This window comes from Talpa occidentalis, unplaced genomic scaffold (assembly GCF_014898055.3).
Source record: "Talpa occidentalis isolate TD23 unplaced genomic scaffold, MPIMG_talOcc4v2.1 talOcc4.16, whole genome shotgun sequence".
Lineage (NCBI taxonomy): Eukaryota > Metazoa > Chordata > Mammalia > Eulipotyphla > Talpidae > Talpa > Talpa occidentalis.
The window spans coordinates 75587200-75610984 of record NW_023601653.1 but is presented as its reverse complement, the minus strand read 5'-3'; the positions used below and the strand labels follow the sequence as shown (position 1 = coordinate 75610984).

The 23785-nt window shown below is 49.8% G+C and overlaps 2 protein-coding genes and 1 non-coding gene across 8 annotated transcripts in view; 1 reads left to right on the top strand and 2 right to left on the bottom strand.

Annotated features, from left to right (window-relative positions):
• Window positions 1-686: 686 nt before the first annotated feature.
• BID (BH3 interacting domain death agonist) lies at window positions 687-15622 on the top strand. Its single transcript, XM_037514632.2, has 5 exons — window positions 687-1037; window positions 7563-7812; window positions 10570-10709; window positions 12015-12230; window positions 13317-15622. The coding sequence occupies exons 1-5, from the start codon at window positions 1026-1028 to the stop codon at window positions 13326-13328; spliced, it is 630 nt and encodes a 209-aa protein (XP_037370529.1). The 5' UTR covers window positions 687-1025; the 3' UTR covers window positions 13329-15622.
• LOC119248518 (small nucleolar RNA U13) lies at window positions 4748-4851 on the bottom strand. Its single transcript, XR_005125949.1, has one exon. It is a non-coding gene; the product is annotated as a small nucleolar RNA U13 (small nucleolar RNA).
• The window catches only part of BCL2L13 (BCL2 like 13), a 64940-nt gene continuing 56777 nt past the window's right edge, over window positions 15623-23785 (bottom strand). For 5 of the 6 annotated variants that reach the window (XM_037514628.2, XM_054696581.1, XM_037514629.2 and 2 more), the window contains one exon: window positions 15623-23710. In XM_037514628.2, coding sequence (XP_037370525.1) covers window positions 22907-23710 — 804 coding nt within the window. In that variant the 3' untranslated portion in view covers window positions 15623-22906. The remainder of the gene's footprint in view (window positions 23711-23785) is intronic. The other variant, XM_054696583.1, reaches the window with a different exon arrangement.

The following is a 23785-nucleotide window of genomic DNA, read 5'->3' as shown; positions in this document are numbered from 1 at the left end:
CTTGTAAGGAAAGTCAGGCTGCAATCTCTGGTGATAGTCCAGGAAGCTAAAAATAAATTCTGTGGCAATTGATCCCGAATGGCAAAGTTCTTGATTAATAATTGACAGCTTCTCTAATTTTTGTCCCTCTTTTCTATTAGGGAGGAAAAGTTTTCCTGTACTTTTCAAGATTCTTTTAACTGAGCTAATAATTAAATTGATACAAGACAGATTAACAGGAGAAAAACAAAATAATTTCACACATATAGAACCCATGTACACGAGAGATTTAAAGACAGAAAGGTAAAGTAAGATATCCATGCCATTCTGAGCCAAGGAATGGGATAAGAATCTGGGGCTTCAGAGGGGAGGGGAGGGTAAGTCACAGGGCAATAAAAAGAGCAGAGGGGGCCTCCCTGCTTGTGCACAGGGTTAAGACGCAACACTATCTATCCACAGCCACTGCAGCATGAGTTCGATCCCCAGCCAGGGAGGTAACACACATGGTGCAGCAGACCTCTCTTGTCTTGCCCGCTGCTCCCCTCAGCAGTGTATTTCAGTAGATCCACCTGTCTGCTCCCCACTCTGTCTCTGATGAATCCTCTCACCCCTTGCACCTCTGGCCTACACCCCAGCTTTTGTATGCATAATCATATCAGTAGCCAATGCAGCACGAGTTCAATCCCTGGCCAGGGAGCAGACTCACATGGTGCAGCAGACATTGAGGTCAGACTGGGAGGGTTGGCCCTGGGGAGTGGCCGGACTCCGGAACAAGGAAAACTGTAGTCAGCCCAGTTCTGGCTCCCAGATGTGGCCAGGTGAGGGAGAGGCCAGGTACACACTGTTGACCAGGTAGATGCGACAGGACTGGAGCCTCTTGAGCAAGGGCCCCGGACAGTGGTCCTTGTTTTTCTCCTAAGGGGCCCCATGGGGGTGGCCCTGCAGGACACAGCCACCCACCCTTGTGTCTGTGTCCTCTTCTAGGCTGCTGACTTGGGACGCCTGCAAGCCCGAAGCCATCGGAGCCCCGCGCTGCGGCCTGGGCCATGGATTCTCAGGTCAGATGCAGCCTGTGCACGTTGTGCTGGGGGAGGGAGCAAAGGTGGCTGGCCTGGCCCCCACTTTACAGCAGCAGGAGGAGCCTCACATTCATAGTAAAAAAGAAAACAAAACTCTCGGTTCCCCATCCTCTTCCCTCCTAGCCGGGGCCTGAGGTCTAGCTGGAAGACCTTCTGTAGCATCTGGGAGAGGTCACCCTGAGGTCCTCGGGCACCTAAATTGTGCCTGGACTAAACTTGCCTTTGAACAGCATGGACGAGAAGGTCATGGCACAGCCCATCGAAAGCTTTTCATCCCATCTACGTACTGCAGTCCTTCTCGTCCCCTCCTCTGCCAAGTTCTGGAACTTCCTCGTGGTGCCCAGCCCCGGGGGCTCTTCTGTGTCCCCACCCTTTTCTCCAGCCATTCTGGGAGGTGTCCGCCACAGCCTCGTGATGTAGTCATTAGCAGGCTCAGGGGCCCAAGGTCTCTGAAGCCTGAGCACACAGCAGGGCCTCGTCCAGAAGGTTCTGTGTGTGCAACTGCAGAAGCTCCCGACGGAGGGTATCATGTGGCTCAGCTGGGCAGCTGGAGGGCTCAAGACATTGTGCATCAGGAGAGATGCCAGTGGCTTGAATGGAAGAGATTTCGGGGCTCCCCTTGTCCTGAGAAAGGCCTACTCTTGTGTCCAAAGCACTCTTGTTTGGTGCCATGATAACCTGCCCCTTATTCCTTCCAGCTGGAACTGTTGCCTCTTCTTTATGTTTTTGTGATGTCTCCAAGTCACAAGCCAAAGTCCTTGCTGCCACCTGTCCCAGCGTGCGCGTAGATGCCCTGAAGGGCTTTCTCCCAGGTCGTCCCTTCAGTAGGAAACGTGGATACAATCGCTTGCAGTGTTTTCTTTTTTTTTTCTCCTTCAAGATAAGAGAACTGAGACCCAGAAGTCACCCATTGGGGTTCACAGTGAGGGCTGAGGTTCACAGGAATTAGGGTTTGGCCTTCCCCCGCAGCAGAATTTTCATCCTATTACAGACAATTTTTTTATGTTTTCCTTTGACTTTTTTCCCTAGTGTTTTTTAAATTGTGGTCACACAGACGTAGCATAGCGCGAACAATTCAACCTTTTAAAGCTTATGATGCAGTAACATCAAGTGCTTTCATGTTCTTGTCCCTTCTGGGGCTCCAGACTGCCCAGCTGCAGCTCTCACCTCTGATAACCCCGTCCCCCACAGTCCCTGCCCGCTGCACTTTCTAGCTGTGAATCTGGCCATGAATCTGACCACTTGCAATGCCTCTGAGACCCAGCCTTGGTGTCTATCTTGGTCAACTCGTCTCACTCAGCAGTGTCTTGGAGTTTGGGTTCTTTTTTTTCTTAAAAGATTGATTTATTTATTTATGCATACAAGAACTGGGGTACAGGCCAGAGGTGTGTGGGGGGTGAGAGGATTCGTTCACCAGAGACAGAGTGGGGAACAGAACAGGCAGACTGACTGAAATACACTGCTGAGGGGAGCAGCGGGCGAGTTCAGGAGAGGTCTGCTGTGCCATGTGGGTAGCTCCCTGGCCGGCTGGGGATCGAACTCGTGCTGCAGGGGCTGCAGACAGCTTCATAGTGCAGTGCTTAACCCCTTGCGGCACCAGGGAGCCCCAGGATTTGTGTTCTTACACTATGTGGATGGCATGGTTCATATTGTAGCTTTTCTTCTTTGGATTGTTGTTTTTTTTTTTTTTTTAATTCAGAAAGAAAGTAAAAAGAATATTGACTTTGAAAGTTTGTTTGGGCAACAGGATCATTCCAACTTGTCAGATACACTGACTAGTTTTCCATCTTTTTCTCTGCATTGCCACTGATTTTATAGCCTGAGAGTTATTTTTGCCTCCTTTCAATAACTTTTATACTCTGTCCAGCAAGATCTCCTCAGTCCAGATTGTTTCTCTTAACGGAGTTCCCCCTATCAGGATAAATAACAGGATTAATACTGTCAGCTCTCCATCTTCGAACCATCCATTTCAACTTCTACTTCCTTTTTAGAAGGCCCGGCAACGTCATAGCTCCACGCTGGCTTATCAAGCTGTTTGTCCTTCGAATTGGATTTGCTCAGCCTCTGAGCAACTTCCTTTCTCCTGGAGCAGTCCAGCCAGTTCTTGGGGTTCTTGATTTGCCCATCAAAATGGGGGTCTCTCCACATTGCTTTCCTACCACCTGGCCCTGAACATTGACTTTGTGGGTTACCCACTTGTGGCTTCCAGACCTGTCCCTTCCTTTCCCTCCTTGTCCTGAATTTTTGTGAGAAAGACAAAGGTCACTGGCCCTGTATTTGAAACCTGATCTGGGGTAGCTGGTGGCACGGCCCTGGATCCAGACTTTGGACACCATGTTTACCAGCCTCTGGGTCAGAAGGAAGTCAGCAGGCAGAGGCTGCACTATTAGCCAGCTTCCAGGGAGGGCAGGGCCAGATACCACAAGCGGGTGACTTAGGACATCAGAATTAGCCCCTCATGTGCCGGACTGGAAGTCTGAAATCGGGGTGTGAGCAGGGCTGCTCTGTCTGGTGCCTCCCCGGCTTCTGGAGACTTCTGCCATCTTGGTGCTTCTGGACTTGTAAACACTTAGCTCCCGCGTCAGCCATTTGTCTTCATGAGCTTTTGTCTCAGTGGAAAAACTCCCCTCTCTCCTCGTGAAACACCTGTCCTTGACTTAGGGCTTGCCCGCACCCACTATGGCGTCATCTTGACTTGGTCACATCTGCGAAGACCTGCTTCCAGACAAGGTCACGTTCGCAGGATTAGCACCTGAGCTTTTCTTTTGGGGGACATAATTGAACCCACAACTCTGCCCCAGTCCTTGTTCCTTCTCTCCCAACCAGGACATCTCCTTGAACATGTTCTTTAAGCTGCCTTGTGCCTCCCGGCCTCACGGTATAGGACTCGTAAGGATTGAATGTAATAGAGGTTTTACATGAAATTTTTCCTTTTTTTTTTTTAAAGATTTATTTATTTATGCATACAAGAGCTGGGGCACAGACCAGAGCTGCAGGGGGTGAGAGGATTCACCAGAGACAGAGTGGGGAACAGAATAGGCAGAGTGACTGAAATACACTGCTGAGGGGAGCAGCTGGAGAGACAGGAGAGGTCTGCCTCGCCATGTGGGTTTCTCCCTGGCTGGCTGGGGATCGAACTCGTGCTGCAGAGGCTGCAGATTGCTTCATAGTGTGGTGCTTAACCCCTTGCGCCACCAGGAAGACCCCCCCTTTTTTTAAGATTTATTTATGCATACAAGAACTGGGGTACAGGCCAGAGGTGTGGGGGGTGAGAGGACCCACCAGAGAGACAGAGTGGGGAGCAGAACAGGCAGAATGACTGAAACACACTGCTAAGGGGAACAGCGGGGAGACAGGAGAGGTCTGCTGCACCCTGGGGGGCAGCTCCCTGGCCGGGGATCGAACTCGTGCTGCAGTGGCTGCGGACAGCTTCATAGGTTGTGTCTTAACCCCTTGTGCCACCAGGGAGGCCCAAATAATTCCTTTTTTAGACATAATTTTGGAGAAGGGATGAATAGCACTATATAAGCACCTTTTTTGTGCATTCTATTTCTTTTATTGAGGTGTAATTGCCATCTAACATCACGTTAGTTGCATAATGTTTGATGTTTGTAAATATTGCAAAGCAATCACTACACGGTAAATTCCATTTATACCATCACCTGACTGTTATGAGACTTTTTTTTTCACGTCAGAAGGGTAATGTGCCGATGTTGTAACAAGGTTTAAGGGAGGCACATCTCACACAGCCGCGTGAACACCCAGTCATCATGCTTATGAACCGGAAAAGGATCTATGAGACTTTTTTCTTCTTGTGATGAGAACTTGTAAGATGTATTCACTTGGCAGCTTTCAAATGTGCAATGCATTGTTATTAACTGTAGTCATCGCTCTACACTGTGCCTCATAACTTGTTTTACAGCTGGCAGTGTGTCCCTGTGTGTATACAGTTGTGTATACAGTTGGTCAGTTTCACTAGTTCTGTCCATCCCCCACTTCCAGCCTCTGCAAACACCAATCTGTTATCTCTGCAAGCTCAGTTGTTTGTTTTGGGGGTTTTGCTTGTTTGTTTTGGTTTTTTTTTTCTTCAGATTCCACATAGTGAGATCATGTGCTATTTGTCTTTCTCTGTTTGACTTATTTTACTGAGCTTAATGCCCTCATAATGTTGTTACATACGTGTGTGTGTGTGTGTGTGTGTGTGTGTGTGTGATGTCTGATTTTCAATGTATGAATGGACACTTAGGTTGCTTTCATGTCTTGGCTACTGTAAGTAATGTTGGGGCCACGAATTTGGGAGTGCAAATATCTTTTTGATATTTTCTTCCAATAAATAGCCCGCAGTCAAATTGCTGGATCTTATGGTAGTTCTTTTTTTTTTTTTTTTTTTTTTAAAGATTTATTTATTTATACAAGCACTGGGGTGGCCAGAGGCGCAGGAGGGTGAGAGGCCCCACCAGAGACAGAGCGGGGAACAGAACAGGCAGAATGACGAAGTACACTGCTGAGGGGAGCAGCGGGCGAGACAGGAGAGGTCTGCTGCGCCCTGTGGGACCCTCACCGGCCGGCTGGGATGGAACCAGCACTGCAGAGGCTGTGGACAGCTTCACCGCGCGCCGCTCAACCATCTGTGCCACCAGGGGAGGCCCTCTGCCCACTTTTTAATTAGATTGCTTGGTTGGTTTTTGCTGTTGAGTTGTATGAGTTCTTTATGTATTTTGAATATTAGCCCCTTGTCAGATACATGATTTGTAAATATGTTCTCTCATTCAGTGGCAGACCTTTTCATTTTACTGATGATTTTCTTGACTCCGCACAAGTTTTTTTTTTTTTTTTAATGTTTGTGTCATCAGCTGATTATTTCTTTTATTTTTTTTTTTAAAGATTTATTTATTTATTTATACAAGCACTGGGTACAGTCAGTAGCGCGGGAGGGTGAGAGAATTCACCAGAGCCAGAGCGGGGAGCAGAGCAGGCAGAAGGACCGAAGCACACTGCTGAGGGGAGCAGCGGGTGGCAGGAGAGGTCTGCGCGCCATGTGGGACCCTCCTCCAGTGGCCGGGGAGCAGCCGGGGATCGAACCGGCGCTGCAGAGGCCGCGGGCAGCTTCGCAACCCAGCGCTCAACCACTGCGCCACCGGGGAGGCCCCCTCGCACAAGTTTTTTAGTTTTGATGTAGCCCCTCATGTTTATTTTTGCTTTTTGGTGCCAAATCTAAGAAATCATTGCCAAGACCAGTGCCAGGCTGCTTCCTGCCTGTATCTTCTTCTCGGAGTTTATGGTTGGGTCTTACATTCAAGTTTTAATCCATTTTGAATGAATTTGTGTGTGGTGTGGAACCGCGCTTCTGTTTCATTCCTTTGCATGTGACTGTCCGTTTTCCCAACACTACTGAAGGGCCCGTCCTTTGCCCATTGTGCGTTCTTGATTCCTGTCTCATGAATTCATTGACCAAATATGTGAGTTTATTTCTGGGTGTTCTGTTCTGTCCCATGATCTGTGTACCTGATTTTTTATGACACTACCACACTGTTTTTATTACTCTTTGCATTTGCTCAATTTAAAACAATTTGTTCCCTAAAAGTTTTCTCTGTTTTTTTTTTAATGAAAAATATTAAAGACTTAGGAACTAGAGATAAAATTTACCTGCATCATCATCTGCTATCACCCCAGTTTATCTGGACAAAGCTCCGTCTCCCTCACCTTCGAGATTATTCTCTTTCATCCTAGGTCTTTTGGTTCTTCCGATTAGTTCTTTTGATCTGACCTGCTACAAGTGCTCACCTTTGTTTGCCAAGAACCTTCCCCAGGTGCAGCCAGGACAGCAGACACGTCCGGGGGCCCAATGTGCCGCTGCAAGAGCTGCTCCCTGGTCATGGGGCGTGGTCGTGGGGAGTGGTTGGGTTCTCTAGCCCCTGGGCCGGCTGAAGCAGGTGCACCCTCAGGGCTCCCTGTGGGTTTAGGGTAAAGAGGGACCAAGGGGAGGCAAAATATACCTGCCCAAAGCAGTGTTACCTGTCATTTCAACATTTACTGAAAAAGTGCTGGCTGCACAATCCCCTCCTGGTCCCACAAAGGAGACTGGGCAAGAAAGAGCTCCCTGTTCGGTGTGCACCAGTAAAGGTGGGCTCAGGTTGGTGAAAGACACATGGAATTTGGCAAAAGCCCGGAGATCCATTGATGACGCCTCCATGATGGTATTTGACTTTCTGGAAACAGCCTTTGGAGCTTCTTACCCTGAAAGGGAGCTCATTGCAGCAGGAGTCAAGCAGATGGTAGGCGATGCCCTCTGCAGAATCAGGCCTCCTCTTAGACATCCGCAGGGCCTTGCTTGAAGCAGGTGCTGCAGGCTCCATGGACCTCTGCCTGCGAGCCCTGCTGCAGGAGCCCAGTGCCCAGCAAGACCCACACCTCTCTGGCTGGTGAAAGCATTTCAGGCCGGCTGGCCTAGAGCCTTGTGCCAGCTCTGCCTGGACAGGTCTCCTGACGCCCCTTTCACCCTAGGTCAGCAATGGCGCAGGCCTCCGTGATGAGCGCATCACAAACTTGCTGTTGTTTGGCTTCCTCCAAAACTGCTCCAACGCCAGTTTCCACCATGAGCTGTTGACCCTGTGCTGTGAGCTGCCCCAGCTGCCCAAGGTGCAACCGCAGGGTCTCAGGTACCAGAGTGATTTCGGTGAACTGAAAGCCCCAGACGACGAGCTGCAAACAGACGGCAACTTCAGCAGCCACTTCGAGGGGGAGGAGCAGCAAGGTAAGCCTGTGGCCCAGCCGCCTCCCCGTAAACCTGGGCTTTGCTCTCAGTAACATTTAGGGACCCAGAGTGCCAGAGGGGTGCTGGGTGCTCAGCCACCTCTGAGGTCTCAGTACCGCTTTGTTTCTGTTGCCTGGTGCTTTGCTCTATGCCCCGTGAGTGTCCAGTTGGCTGAAATCCACTCCATTTCTCGATGATTCTTTGTATCTGTGCCTTACTCACAAGTCATAACATGTATGAAGCATAAGTGTATCTACAGACAGACTGGGGCACCGAAGCATCAGAGCCTCACTTCCAGGTGAGGAAGCTGAGGCCAGAGAAGGTAAAACAGTGCGCTCTAAGCCAGGGACAGTGAGCATAGCCAGCCTTGGCCCTGGCGCGGGCCCCGCCGTGCCCCCAGCAGGCGTCACCCCAGCTGCTGCCTCCACAGTTGGAGACCACCCTGAGCTGAAGGCCAGCGAGGGTGCCGAGGACCAGCCACTGCAGCCTGGAGCCTCGAATAGTGGTTCTCAGTTGTGTGTGCGCTGGAATTCCATGGAAGCTTCTCAATGCTCTGGGCCCTGATCCATCCAGCTGCCGGGACCAGCATATTCTAGCCAGAGAGTCCCCAGATGTTTCTGATGTACGCCCTGGCTAAATCAGTGCCCCCAAAGGCCAAGGTGAATCTGAGGACCCGAACCAGGCTCCCAGCCTAACAAGTTAGCCTGTGTTGACCTCAGCCCCCTCAGCCTCCTGACGGACGAGGCTGCACTGCCCTCTGGTGGCCGCGGGGGAGACCTCCCGCCCACGAGCCTGTGGACTCCAGCTTTGTCTTAAATTAGGCGGGTCGGAAGGGGCAGGGTCTCTGCCGGCCAGGCCCGCTGGTGTGTCTTCTGCTGGTCTTAAACAAAACACCCTCTCTGAAGAAGGCGCCCACCCCAGGCGCCTTCTCTGCAGCTGCACTTCTCTGCAAGCCTCTCTGATGTCCACCTGGGTGCGCTGCCCTTGAGCTCCTGAGCCATCTTGCCCTCCAGGCCACGCTCCACACGCCACAGCAGGCCTGGGTGTCTCATCGTCACATGGCACTAAGTGTATTGTGGAGGACGGACTGGAGGGCATGGCGGGGTTAGGACACTATTGTCACCATCCAGATGGGCGCTATGGAGGCCTCACGCCCCGGGGTGGCCGTGGGAGCACGCAGGAGTGACAGTTGTGTCTGTCCTGAGAGTGAGACCTGATGAGTGAGTGGGGCCGCAGCGATGGCCACGGTGTGGGTAAAGGAAATTTCTCTCCTGGGTGAATAAGAAGCCAGAGGGATGTTGCAAGCCCAGAAAAAATACAAGATTTAATGGGTGAACAATAGCTGACATTTATTGAGTACCTACTAGGAGCCAGGTACAGAGTTCGTTCATTCAGACATGTAATTATTAAGCACCTGTTGTGTGCCTTGCATGGCTTTTTTTTTTTTTAAATTTATTTATTTATCCATATAAGAGCTGGGGTACAGGCCAGAGGTGTGGGGGTGCGAGGATTCACTAGAGACAGACTGGGGAACAGAACAGGCAGACTGACTGAAATACACTGCTGAGGGGAGCAGGGGGCGAGGCAGGAGAGGTCTGCTGTGCCATATGGGTAGCTTCACGGCTGGGGATCGAACTCGTGCTGCAGTGGCTGTGGATAGCATTCATAGGTTGTGTCTTAACCCCTTGCACCACCAGGGAGGCCCCTTGCATGGCTTTTGGTGCTGCATATTTGGTGGTACGTAAAACAGATTAAAAAATCAGAGCCAGGGCCTCCCCTGGTGGTACAGCGGGTTGAGTGCAGCGCTGTGAAGCTGTCCTCAGCCTCTGCAGCACAGGTTCGATTCCCGGCCAGCCAGGGAGAAACCCACATGGTGCGCAGACCTCTCCTGCCTCGCCCCCTGCTCCCCTCAGCAGTGTCTTCGGTCCATCTGCCTGTTCTGTTCCCCGCTCTGGCTCTGGTGAATTCTCTCACCCTCCCATGCCTCTGACCTGTACCCCGGTTTTTGTATAAATAAATAAATCTTTAAAAAAACAAACAAACAAAATTAGAGCCTTTGGGACAGTCACATTCCAGCGAGGGAGGCAAAGCACTGACAGGTAACATAGTGATGGGCGGTGGGGGTGGGGGGTCTGGTGTCCATCTTGGTCAGAGGAGCATCTGAATAAACCGAAAGAAGCGAGAGGAGGAGCCAAGCTCTCTGGGAAGGCCAGAGAGGAGGAGTTAGGAAGAAGTTTCCACTAGAGAGGCGAGGCAGGTTGCATAGGGGTCAGAGCCCCAGGGGTCAGAGTGCAGAGTAAAGACGAGCAGCGTTGGAGGGAGCCGCCATCAGCAAGCCATGGCAGAGGTGGGGTCTCCCTCGGTCTGACGGCAGCACTTCTATGCTAGCAACTGCCTGGGGTGACCCCTGTATTTGGTGGGGTGTAGAGCTGGCGGCTGTCAAGGCTGCTGCCAGACTGTGCCCTCAGGTGCCCAGAGGCCTGGACGTCCCACGGCTGACCCTGGCATAGGCAGGGTTGACACTGTTCAAGGCAGAGGCCTCCATGCCCAGCCTGTCTGCTGCTCACTCGCATCCGTCCTCTGCCCCAGCTCTCTGCCTGGCTTCCCTGGACAGCTGGGACCACTGTGGGCCGCTGTGGAAGCGAGAGCGGGCTCGGACCCAGAGCAGAATCCCTTCCTCTTGCCAGGGTGGGGGGAGAGGGAAGGGGTAGAGGAGGGCCTTTGTTGACCCTGCCTTGTCTTGGCCTGTACACACAGATTCTGAGAGCCAAGAGGAGATCATCCGGGACATCGCCAGGAACCTGGCCCGGATAGGAGACAGCCTGGATAGCAGGATCCAGCCGGCGCTGGTGAACAACCTGGCCGCCCAGTTCCGGAACCCGAACCTGTCAGAGGATGTGAGTGAGGCGCCCGCTGTGCCTTCTGGGCTTGGCGAGAAAGCGTTGGGCTTGGCGAGAAAGCGTAGGGCGTCCAGTAGCCAGTTGAATCACCAAGGTCTGTCCGCTGTCCCCCATCAGACAGGCGGTGCTTGGTGAGGACACTCGGCGCATGACTGTCCACGAAAGAACCAGAAATAGAATCAGAGAGTGGCTGGTTGTCTTTCAGAAGAATTAAGGAAACGTGAACTTTTAAGTCAGAAGCAACAGTTTGGCGATAAAAGTCTCCTGAGAGATGAACAATACATATCTAACTCTTAGAAAAATATGTCACTGTTTCCTCAGGTTTAGGGAGTTGAATCCAAATCCCCGTTGAGAACCTGATCTCACTTACCCAGGTGTGGCGAGGAGGGTGGCGCTGCGGCCCACTGCTGTTGACTCTGGTTAAATCAATAAACAGAGACTTCCAGTGCTTCTGCATTTGCTGAGCACTGGGGGCCACAGCGAGGCCTGAGGCACTATGTCCTCTGTGAGGAGACAGCAGGATACCCCTAGTCAATACATGCCACAGATGTCCACAGGAGAGAGAGGGCCCGTCTTGACTACCACCGAGGATGCAGTGCCCTCATTGCCTGGAAAGGTCTCAGCTTCTAGGATTGAGCCAGGGCAGGCCCCCTGCCTCCACGGAGGCCCGTCCCCATTGTATGAACCCCCATCTGCCAAGCCCCAGCAGCTCCGGGGCCTCGCCCTCAACGTCAGCACGTCTGCGTGTGAGCCAAGGAGCTTTTGAAGGTCCTCTCCTAGCTAGCGCCTGTGAGGTGCCTGCCGTGGAGGGGGTCGCATCCTGTGCATCCCCCCTCATCTGCTAGTTCCTTTGACCGGTCTGCACCCGTAAGGTAGGCCAAGACTGCCCCGCGTGGTTAACTGAGTCTTGATTTTTAAGGCCCTTGGAGGCAGGGGGTGGAGGACATAGGCTGCTGCTTTTCATTGAAGTGACAGCGGTTCACGGCGTTAGGCAGCTTCTGTGTCAGCATCTGTGCGGGCCGCGTTACGCTGGTGGCAGAAACGAAGCCTTCATGCCCTGGCGGTGTCTGATGGTGACGATGCTCGGCCAACATGGACCGAGCTGCGTCCACCCAGGGCAGTCGCTCTGCCCTTTTGTCGTGTCTCAAAGCTAGATTGTTCCTCATTCTCTCGCCCAGTCTCCCTAACTGTTGAACAGCTACTTGCCCCTGAAGTGAAAGTGTGCTTCATCCTCCTCCCTGAGGGGTGCTCTCCCTTGCAGAGGGCAGCGGATCTGTAAGCGCATCTGTCTCACCCTAATAGGAGAGAAAGAAGTATCTGGCCACCGTGCTGGATCAGCTCATGCAGACTTTCCCCAAAGACACAGAGAAGGAGAAGATGATGCTGATGCTGACCATGCTGCTGGCCAAGAAGGTGGCCGATCACACGCCATCCCTGCTCCGCGATGTCTTTCGCACGACCGTGAACTTTATTATTAACCAGAACCTCCTTACCTACGTGAGGAACTTAATCAGAAACGTAAGAACCAGTGAAGTCAAGCCCCTGGTCTCTGCTCCTCCCCCCACCGCACCCACGTCCCCGCAAGGCCTGGAGACCCAGCAGCGCCCTCCGCGTGGGCTCCGTCCAGCCCTGCCCCTGCTCTGGAAGCCACCAGGATGGCTGCCAGACTCCCTGCTCGGGCTTGGCTTGCCTTCGTGAGCAGGAGCAGGTGATCGTAGACACCTGGTGCTCGTCTGAGCTTCATCAGTTTTATTTTTAAGACGTGCTGCTATCAGAGAGGTGGGGAAGGCTTCCCTCTAGTGATAAAATTGCAATCACAGGCAAGAGTATGGTGTAGACGTGTCCTGTAGGATGATACAGACGTGCAGTCATGTGGTATAGACATGAAAGAAAGGAGGAGGCCCAAGATGAGCTTCTCAGTCTGCTTCCAGCTTCCCCTTGTCATAAAAATGTGTAAATTCCTAACAAACGTGTTTACCAAGGATAATGGATGAAAGACCAAAAGAAATGGTCAAAAAGGAGCAGAAATACTATCTAAAATCCTTCCCAGGAAGCATGCCTCCCACGGTAGGGCTATTAACAGCATGGCTCTTCGGGACGCAGCTCAGGAAGAGCCAGGCTGTCCTCCAAGTCTGGTGCTTCCGTTTCACAGACCCACAGGAAGTGAAGTGGCTGTCTCTCATTTGTACACTTGAAAATATTAGTGAATGTTTGAGATTTTACACGTCAGCTTTGCTCGGGCAGCTGGTGCTCCTGATACTTACTGAGAAGCCTGACGAGCGCCCTCTGCTGTCTGTGCAGCAGATCGCCAGACACCGGGAGGCTGAAGCCCAACCCTGGTTCCCCAAAGATGCCTCTTGGCCCCATGGTGATTCAGTGGGTGTGAATCTAGATCTTTGCACGTTGAAAGCCTATGTTTTTGCAGCTGCTCTCACGCAGCAAAAAGTAGGATGCAGGGATGCAGGGGTCATTCTGGGCTCCAGAGAGTGTTTTTGCACAAACCCCAACTTCCCTTCTGTGGCTGGGGCACTAGTGATCTTAACGCTTCATCCTGCCTTTTGCATCAGACTGACTGACCCTGCCTGTCTTCCTTTCTTGCTCTAGGAGATGGACTGAATGGAGGCCTCTGCAAAGCACGACTGGTTAAAACTTGCTATGGTGACAGCAGAAGATAGCTGCCTCCCACGAGATGGAGCCAGGCCATTTAAGCAAATTTCTGAAGATGGGCATGAGAAAGTAGCTATTTATTTCTCCCTCTCTTAAAGATGATGCTTGAAGCCGGTGATCCATTTAGAAATCTCTACATTAATATACTTGAATGAAAATGTCCATGCACATGCTTGAATGACTTTCGTGCCATCTTCTAAGTCCACCTGTGTACTGTGTCTTTACCTTATTTCAGGTCCCCACTTGGAAATTAAATTAAAAAAACAGATTGTTGAAGAAAAAAGCGCAGGTTGTAAGGCAGAAGAAAAACACACTTAGATACTTGTTTTTTAAAAAATCCTCCATTGTTTATTAAAGTGCAGCCTTGGGGAATGGCCTCTCCATGGGCAGTATTGTGTTTGAGGAGGGCGAGGATTGGGGGACGGACAGACGTACACGGTCCTTACAAATGAAAACCGCCTCTCATCGGCCCCCTCAGCTTAATACTGAGAAGTAACCTTCCTGTTTAAAAACCAGACAGCTTAAGAGGTACAGGACTAAGTTCTGTACTCAAATAATGGAAAAATCAGGCCTCAAAACCTGTGTTTGATGTTTTTGAATTTAATTTCCTGTTGAGTCAAGATGAACAGTAGGCGGTTAAAGGGTGTGGAGGTGACGGAAGGGTTCCGAAGTCAGGTAACTCAGGATACCTTTCCTCTTTTCAAGAATCAAGGCTTTGCTAAACATCTTCAGCTGCATGCCAGAAGGTACCGCCTACATCGGCAGTGCCTGTTAATATTCTAGCTTTCATTTCCAGCCATCCCGCCTCAGCTCATCCATGCCTAAGAAACTGCATCTGGAAACAACAGATTTCTAGGCCTAAGAGATGAAAGAGCAATCAGACTTTTAAAAGCTGAGGTGGTTCCCTTTCCTAGTGACATAGTATATCGGGAATAACAAAAGCGAGTCACTTCGGTTGTGCTAAAGGAACCAGGAGCGCTGACATTTAGCATGAGGGCCACGCTGGTGTGCCGTCCCGGGAGAGGGGTCTGCTAGGATTCCCAACGCGAGGGAGTGACAGACGCGAGGGCCACATGACACACTCCCTTTATCCAACAGCGCTGCCCTTGTTACCCTGAATGTGACGCTCTGGAAAGGACATGAACAAGAGTAATAAATAAAGCTTTCTCCTTACCAAGAACACTTTTCTGTTGCTCAAGAGTTTAAATTTGTCAGAAAAGTAACTCCACCCTTCAGCATTGACTACATAGCACACCAGGGCCGAGTTCGCAGTCTGATACCTGCGACACCTGCAAATACTCGAAGGAAGTAGACACTTGTCTTGCAGCGTGAAGACCACATTTGGGAATAAATGTTCCGGTAGCAATTCTATGAATGTTTTGGAGTGATTTTTTTTTTTTTTTTTTTTAAGGATTCCTCTCACAGTGGGAACAAGTTGAAGCACACCTGCAGACACATACACATCCACTTCTGAATCAGTGTAATCAAGTTCTCACTAGGGGGAGATGTTTTCTTCCAGAAGGAGCAATTAAGATACAGGTAGTCAACTCTGAAGTAACAGGAGAGAAAAGAACTCTAAAACAGCCAATAATCCTAGACTCTCTCTTACCAACTTTCACTCTTTCAAGGCATCTTTATCTTTCACTGTTTTGTTTAAGTCATACAGTAGGTGTGAATTTTTCAAGACCGAGTCAGATAGATACACTCTCGGTCTTATAGGATTATCACTTCTCCACAAGCCAATTCTAAAAATGATTCCACTGTATCAAAAACATGTTCCATTCCCAGCCACAAGGACTCAGGCTAGTCCTGGACATTGGTAGATTTTCCATCTTGTAATTAAGAGAGTTTCATCCTGTTTTTGTTGTTGCTGTTTTAATATTTGCACTAGGTGATGGAAATGCTTTGGTTAAAACTAAAAATCACCACCAAAAGATAGATGCTTGGCATGTCTCTTCAGCGAGGGGACTGCTCCGTGTATCCTGAAGGTCTGATCAGCCCCCCCTCCCCCAGCATCGACTCCTGAAAGGCTAAAAGCACCAACGTCTGCTCTTATTTTCCCACAATTTCATTAGCTGCGCCGACCAGGAACTTGCACAGAGTGTCCTTTGGATGTTATGATTGTGTTTTCAGGACCTGAAGTGAAACCAAGTGTGTGTGTGCTTGTGAGGACTGCAAGATTATCTCAAATGGTCCCACCTGCGTGGAGGGCAGAAGGTTACTGTGAATAAAGACGAGTCTGCTGATTATCTTCAGATCTCATTTTATTACAACCTGCGGCGTGTTCTCCTCAACACATTGCTTCTAGCAGAAAGCACAATTTATAGATGGAGGCTTTGTTCCTTTCTCCTGATGAAGAGCAGATGAGCCAAAAGGTAGAAACAGGAGGGGCGGGAGGGGGTGGGGCACCAGAATAAGCCACGATGAGTCAGTGTAGCGAGGGTGCCTGCCGGAACTTCACTTTGAAAAAGGAAATACATGCTGCTTAGGCCAAACATGTTAACCTCGTTACCAGAATTGTCGCTTAATTCCAGTCATTTTGAGGAGATGAGGGCATCAAAACCAGTCACGCATTGAACTCAGTTCAAGGAATGAGTTAGGTAGAAAGAGGCACTTTTAATTTGAAGGAAGAACGAAATGGAAGACTACATTAGCAGGAAGATCACAGTTCCGGGAAAAATGTTATCTTTTCCTTTGGTGCCCGCCAAGGACTGACCTATATAATACAATTCTCTTGCTAGAAATCACTAGGAACCATCCAAGTTATTCCAGACTCTGCAACAGGGAAAACTGTACTTCAGCTTCCTTTTATTCCTGAAGGAGGCAACAAACCAGTAACTTTAAATCAAAATTTGTGCTAAATAACCAGTTTGTTCTCGGTGCAAAGAACACACTGAGGTGAGTGATATCACTATAAAATTTCCCCTTAGGAGAGGTGAGAACAGGGCCAAGTCCCCTTGAGCCAGCTGCTCCTTTTGACTGAAAAGGCCTTGCGACTATCCCTGAGAACAATTCCAACCTGAGCTGACAGTGAAGCAGCCGCCTGGTGAGGGCCCCTGTCTTGTAAACAAACATGGGGAAGACCCTGATGCTTTCAATTCAGGGGAATGTGGCAAGCAGAGGTGGGAGTGGGGTGTTGAGTGATGTGTACGGAAGAATGTACTAATATTTTATTACCATGACAGTTTCCAACTCTCCATGGAGCTCTGAATATAAGGTAACTGAAAAATAGTGACTGGATTTTAAGCCGCCAGTATTCCGTGCTCCCCAGCACACTGTGAGAATGGGGGGTTTTTTACCAGCAAGGCATGCTGGTCAGTCTTCCTGGCTGAGGTGGTGACCTCCGAGGGCCTGAGGGCAAGCCATGCCTATCGCTTGCCCCCCTTCACACTCAAGCTGTGGCACAGGCAAGGCAGAAGGGAAGAGAAAAAGGTTGTAGTGATACTTGCGAACTATTTGGCAGTAACTCCTGTGTCAGATGAGCCTTGTGCACTTGCAGACATATTTAACATTAAGAAGGGAATGCAAGAGCTACTCCAGTGATAACTGTGTATTTAACCATGACACGTCTCATTCAGTATTTGAAGAGAAAACTGTCCAGTACAATTACAAGTTGGGAACCATCCTGGCCCTCATGTCACTCTTATGCACCTGTAATAGAACATGCTCGCGAGTTAGGCTGTGCGCGAGGGAGAAGAAGGCTCCCCTCTTCAGGGCGCGGGGCTCACCTCACAGCTTGCAGAGAGCCTGTCGCTGCTGCTCTGTGGGACCAGAAAAGTGATAAAAACAGATAAAAGCCCCAGACTTGGAATCAAAAATTCAAACCACTGCCTTGTCTCTCATATGCTAGAACACATTAGAAAAGTTTTTGAACTCTGGTTAGGTTGCTGTGGTCTATAAAATGTGAATAAGAGGAGTGTGAAGCTACCAGAACTCTGAAGGTGAAACAGTATGTCAGGGCATGAGAACAATCTCTGGCGTATTGTAAATACTCAACATTTGCTAAAGTTGCTATTACTCACACTTTAGGGAAAATTATATTCTCTCATGGAAAAAAGATGCATCCTAACAACCCACACAGAGGGGCCTCCTCAGTGATGAGCAGCTTAGCGGGAAGCTAACAGCAGAGCTTGGTCCTCTTGAGAAGAGGAAACATTTTTCTGTCATCAGTTGTGTTGCTAATACTTGAAGTGAGAGCGTGTGAGGAATTAGTTCAAAAGGTAGAAGCTATTTCTCTTCAAAAAGTAGAAGCTGTTTTTCTTAAGTAACCAGAAAACCTACAGGTCCTCTTGATGAAAATTACTACAAATTTATTAAAAGTCTGAGTAAAAAGAATGAGAAAGAACTTCTTGCCTATAATACCTTTTAATACTACGAAATATCTCAATGTTAAAATTCTATGAGCATGACATTTGTCCACATATTGTGCCCGCAGGGGAGAAGGCAGGGAGCGGGCATGTCTTTCTACATTGTCGGAGGAAGTTAGCACAAAGGCTGAGGGAATGATTTCTATGGGAAGTTAATGGCTGCTGTGCTTCAAAACATGCCCCTGGATTCACTGCTTATCCTGCTCGGGACAAATCTAGGTAGTGGCTGCACTTGATTTAAGAGAAGGGACTGAAACAGGTGAGAGGGGACCCCGAGGATGCCCTCGGGTGGCGAACATGTGAAGCTGATGGTGTAGGGTGAGGTAAAAGTATCAGGCTTTTCCGCCCTCCCGCCATCAGGATAGATGATGGATCCTTGCGGCCCTGAATGCATGCCTGATGGCGGGCACCTGGAGGAGGGTGTGGGCCTAGGTAGATGGGATTCACCTGGGCTGAGACTGGGCTTGTAAGGGCGGCGTCATGGGGACACCAGCAGAAGCAGAATGAGAAGCTGAGAAAGAAGCAGAGCAGAACAGAAGCCGAGAGAGAGAAGGCCGGAGAGCCCAGATAGAGTGAAGACTTGCTGGGGGTTGGGAGGCCTGCCAGCCTCCCGGCCCCCCAGCACCCCTACCTGTAAATCCCAATAAAAGCCTGAAAAGCCACTGAGGGCTCCAGGACTCTCTCCTCTTTTACCCCGGTCTGCAGGATCAGAAAACCTGCTCAGTGGCCCAGTCCTGCCCTTACAATTGGCGTAAGTCGGCAGGATGATCCATGCAGACGGGTATGGAGCCCTCTGAAGACCTGGAGGGACTGAGGAGTAACAGACTGTGTGTGCCTGTGACGACGCTGGAGGCGTCATGGCGGCACAGGAGACAGACAAGGTCCGGGAGCTGCGGGACGAGAACTCGCGTGGAGGAGACGCCCGGGAGGACCAGCCAACGACCCCCGAGGCAGCAAGAATCGTCGGGGAAGAGAGGAACCCGGTTCAGAGCTCGCCAGTGCTGATGCAGGGAGAGGCCTGATGGACCTAGACTGATGGACATGGACTGACAATCCCGCCAGAAGGAGGAGGAACTTTGGCAAGTTAAGTTTTTGGGACCCTGGGGGAGGATGCTATTGTTTGTACACCCCAGGAGATGGGAATCTGGGGGTGGCCAGTGGGCCTTGATGGCCAAAAGTAGCCTGTGTATGCCCAGCAGCCAGGCGGAGGAGAAAAGCGCACTGAGAAGGCAAAAGCTGGTGCTGATGCTAAGTTTGGGAAGCCCTGAGTGGCTGTTAAGGACTAATTAAGCTGAGGAAGGCCAGTGAGTCTCGTAAAATCGCCTGTGGGTGACGCCCTGCTCGTTGTCGAGTGAGGGTGAGGATGTGAGGAACCCGTCCTTGGGGGATGGGTGGGGAACGTGGCTTGGGGTGGAGCCCAAGCCGAAGAGGGGACCCAAGAGAGGCCGCATGTAAAGTTTGGATCCCGACCCATGTGCGTGTGCTGTGGGTTGGCCTGAGTGCAGGGGTCTGTGTGTGGCATGGGTGGCTGTGAAGGCCGAGTGTTGGAGCGACCGCAGACAGAAACCCTGAGGGTTGGCAATTACCCCCAACAGTAGAATAGAAGCGCCAGTCCCAGAGCTAGTGCATCCTGGGGGTGGATGCGGTGTGTGGCTTGTAGCCGAGACCACAGCCAGAGAAGGCCAGGAAGCCTGACGGCTCCTGGTGTGTGACAGTAGATCCCCTCCCTCGTATGAGCAGTGCCTTCGGCAGCAGATTTGGTGGCTCATCTGCTGGTGCCAGTAATTGTCTTTTGCACTAGGTTGGTGTCCTGCCTGGACTTATTTGTGTTCTGTTGTATTGTTATATATTTCATTTGCTTTTGTGGGCCATGGCTGCAGTGTTCTATTGCCGAGAAATGTACATGATGTTTAGACTGTCTGGCAGAAAACCCTGAGGGGGTGGACTGTAGGGTAAGGTAAAAGTATCAGGCTTTTCTGCCCTCCCGCCATCAGGATGGATGACGAATCTGCGGTCCTGAATGCATGCCTGATGGCGGGCACCTGGAGTGGGGTGTGGGCATAGGTAGATGGGATTCACCTGGGCTAAGACTGGGCTTTTAAGGGCGGCATCATGGGGATGCCAGGAGAAGCAGAACAAGAAGCCGAGAAAGAAGCAGAACAGAAGCCGAGAGAGAGAGAGAGAGAGAGAGAGAGAGAGAGAGAAGGCCAGAGAGCCCAGATAGAGTGAAAATTTGCTGGGAGTTGGGAGGCCTGCTAGCCTCCCGGCCCCCCAGCACCCCTATCTGCCATGTACCCGGTAAATCCCAATAAAAGCCTGAAAAGCCACTGAGGGCTCCAGGACTCTCTCCTCCTTTACCCCGGTCTGCTGGATCAGAAAACCTGCTCAGTGGCCCAGTCCTGCCCTTACAGATGGTAACAGTTGTTTTTATCTACAAAGCTTTCTGGAGAGCGGTAATCATCAGGAGAGTCCCCCTAAGGCACACTAGATATTGACTGATTTTTGTGGGCCCACAATGGTTCCATTGTAATACAGAGAGAATACATTGGCATTCTTTAATTGTTTTTCTCATAAAACCTTCACTGGTTTTTTGCCAAGTGATCAGAAAGCATTATGTTCCAGAAAACAGTTAAGAGTTCCAGAAGACTTCCTAGCAAACACTTTTCTTCAGAGAATGAGCAATAACAAGGCGACAGTCTCAATCCTGCATTTGAATTCCAAAAACAAGTGGGATTTATTTCGAATCCTCCCTTACCTTAAATGTAGATGTTCTGTATAAGTATCTAAGGGAGCAAGAAAGAATGGCTTCCTACTTCCAGCCCCCACCAAAACATGGGGGTGGGTTGAGAGAGATTTAGAAAATATAATAGCAGAAAATAAGAGCTGCTGTAAGAAGCAGTCATTAATAGGGCTGTTTTCTTCCACTGCCAGAGGCAGAGGATAAGGAAGTGAAGAGACAGGACACTATTACTCAGAAACTAGTAACAGTTCATTCTAGAGAAAGCCGGTGGTTGAGAGCTATTTACCATTACCCAGCAAACTGCAACTGGCCAAATCACTTCAGATTAGCGTTCAACAGGTGGGAAAATAAAGCAGCACTGAAGCGGCAGCACCTCACGCGTCCTCTCTCCTTTTCTGGAGAACACAGACCCAACTATCCTACACCACAGACCTCCTTTTAGCAGCTCAGAAATGAACCTGATTTCTGTTCATACTTAAAATGTATATAGTCAATGGATTTGAAGATTGTGAGTGTAAAAGTGTGAACACCGAAAGGAAAATATTTTATTATGAAAGGGGGAAAAATTAAAACTTAACTCACCGGTTTGCTCTTACCCTATGCAAACATAAATGTAGCAGTTCAAATACAGAATAAAATCCAGTATCATGAATAAAATCCAGCCCAAGGAGGAAAAAAACCCTCTCGTTGTATTAATCAAGTTGCACCAAAACCCTTCAAAACATTGCTTCCTCGGCGGGACTCTAGAACTCTGGACATGAAGACAGACTGCACGATAATGCTAAACCCACAAACACACTTCAGGTCTTTTCTCGACCAACTTTTAAACTGATTGCTTTTGGGGGGGGGGGGTTACTTTAAAAAAATAAATTTCAAAAAGAAAGCACATTTAAAACATCATGTTTTGGTGACCCAGGTAGGTAATGTAATTTTATTACAAATTTCAGGATCTAAAAAGTAATGTTACATAGACTAAGAGAAATCTGAGATGACTTGTGTCGAGCATGTGTCCTGCAGTGACGCTGATCCTCAGCCATGAACAGACACAGCCCCGTTCCCCTACAGGGGTGGGATCAACCACAGGAAAGAAAACGCTGCTGATTCTCAACTAGCACATACTGATTAGATCGTTTTTGGTTTATCACTCTGGCATTTGGACTGTGAAGAGTTCAGTGCAGAAGCCTCCATTCTTGAACTCTGAAAGCCAAACTAGAATCTTGAGGGTAGTTTTGAGAAATTCAAGTTTAACTTTTCCTATTTTTTTTTTATTTCAGTGATATTTAAGGAGCTTTTCTATATTCATTAAGATTTATGATTCAGTTGGTCTGTGAGCCCTAGTATGCAAATCCTCACCACATGGCAAGAGACCGCAGGAGCTGGTTGACTTCTTAATGGAGTAAGAAGACTGACGCCAGGTACCGGGTTAACATACAAGCCCTGGTTAGAGACGGTGGCCGTCCAGCAACAGGTGCTGCCAACAGGTAATCATATGGGCAGCTGGGTGGCCACAACAAAAGGCTGGACCTAGGTCCCCTAGGCCATCTGCCTGTTTCTGAAAGAGAAATCTCTCTAGCCGGTTACTTGGCCTTTGCACTCAACGGCAGGGAGCCCTAGGTCTCTTACACTTTTTAAGATTACTAAAGGCAGCATCTTTACAAGGGGAGCTGTAGGAAGTGTCAGGGGCTTAATGGGCGCAGAGCAAGCACCCTCCCATGGGGTGTCCGAAGGAACCTGGGGGTGAAGAGGGAGTGCAGTACCTGAGAGGCAGCTGTGACAGAAAGGGAGAGCACCCTCACACTACAGGACTAGGAAGGTGGGAAGAAAAGAAGAGCCCAAAAGGAGGCTACAAAACAGCAGATTCATCAATAAAGATGAAATTCCAAAGGCAGGGCAGGAACGATCAGCAGCCGGGGCATGCCCAGCTAAGCCCTCCGGGAGTTTCCATCCCAGATCCTTCCAAACTGACCCTCCCACTAAAGTGGATCTCAACCGGGAATAACTTTACCCTCGGGGACATTTGGCAAGGTCGGGAGACATTTCTCATTGTCACAACTGGGGGAAGGGTGCTACTGGTATTAAGAGGGTGAGGCCAGGGCTGTTGCTAAACACCCTACAACACAGGCCAGTCTCCTACAACAAAGAATTGTCAAGATGTCATTAATGCCAACGTTGAGAAACCCTGTTCTAGAGGGAGTACTTTGCTCCTAAGATTCTGAATCTAGCATGAGTCAAGGCCCTTGGAACTTAGAATCAGACAAACACCCTCTACCTCAAGCCCTAGAATGGGGATCTGCTGTGTTGAACAGAAGCCCCCAATTATCCCAGAGTTGCACCAATGTCCAATGAGCTGCTGGCGGTTCAAATTCAGTCAATACAACTAAAACCTTACATCTTGTTGTCTTCCTCCTCTCCCGGACAATCTACTTCTTTCTCAGAGCCAGTGCTACTCCAACTGCCATAGCCAGGAGGGCCACAGCAGCAGCCCCTCCAAACAGCAGAACAGACTTGCCCTCAGCAAAGGGCACAGCCTTCTCTTCGCCAGCAGGGGCGGGCCCTTCCATCACACTCTTTTTCCTTGTAGTTACCCCCTCTTCACGCAGCAGCTTTTTCATGGGCTCCAGGGCAGGGATCACTACCTCCTCCAGTTCAACAGGCTCAGTTGTTGCTGCTTTCACCTCTTCTTCATCAATTTCTATGAACAAAGATGTGGGAGGGCTCACTTTCTCAACTGCAATAATTTCTGTGTCGGGGTCCCTTGTCTCCAGCAAGGATGTGGCAGTGATATGTGGAAGCAAGGAAGCTGGTGCGTCAGGGAATGCTTCTTGCAGCTCCCTGGTTGACAAGACCATAGAAGCCGCAGCAGCCTCTTCCATGCCTTCAGGTATCTCTTCTTTCTCCACATGCACAATGTCAGAATTGGAAGAGTTGTTCTCACTCTTCTCTCCAGCCCCATTACTATCTAAGCTCTTGACTTCTTCAGGATCCATGGCGATCTGCTGCCAGGACTCAGGACCGAGGGACACTGGCAGGCTCTCTGTGTGCCAACTCTGACTGGCTGACAGTGAAACAGGTAAGCTCTCTGACTGCCAAGAAGTGGTCACAGTCGGAGACTCTGGGGGACTGATTTGTCCAGAGTTGTCACTGGGCAGGATATAAATGTCATTGCTGTCTTCCGCTGTGATTCCAGGGTATTCCTCCTCTGGCTCAAGATTAAAGACCGTGCCCTAGAGAGAGATCAATGTGAAGAGTGATAAATATATTGAAAATAAATAGAAATCTTAAACAGTTCTTTCCTAAAA

What these genes read in the sequence shown, in the direction of transcription:
- BID (XM_037514632.2), top strand. An exon ending in CGAGGGGGAGGAGCAGCAAG is followed by an intron (nt 7,813 to 10,569) that starts GTAAGCCTGTGG and finishes CTGTACACACAG; the next exon opens with ATTCTGAGAGCCAAGAGGAG. An exon ending in ACCCGAACCTGTCAGAGGAT is followed by an intron (nt 10,710 to 12,014) that starts GTGAGTGAGGCG and finishes TCACCCTAATAG; the next exon opens with GAGAGAAAGAAGTATCTGGC.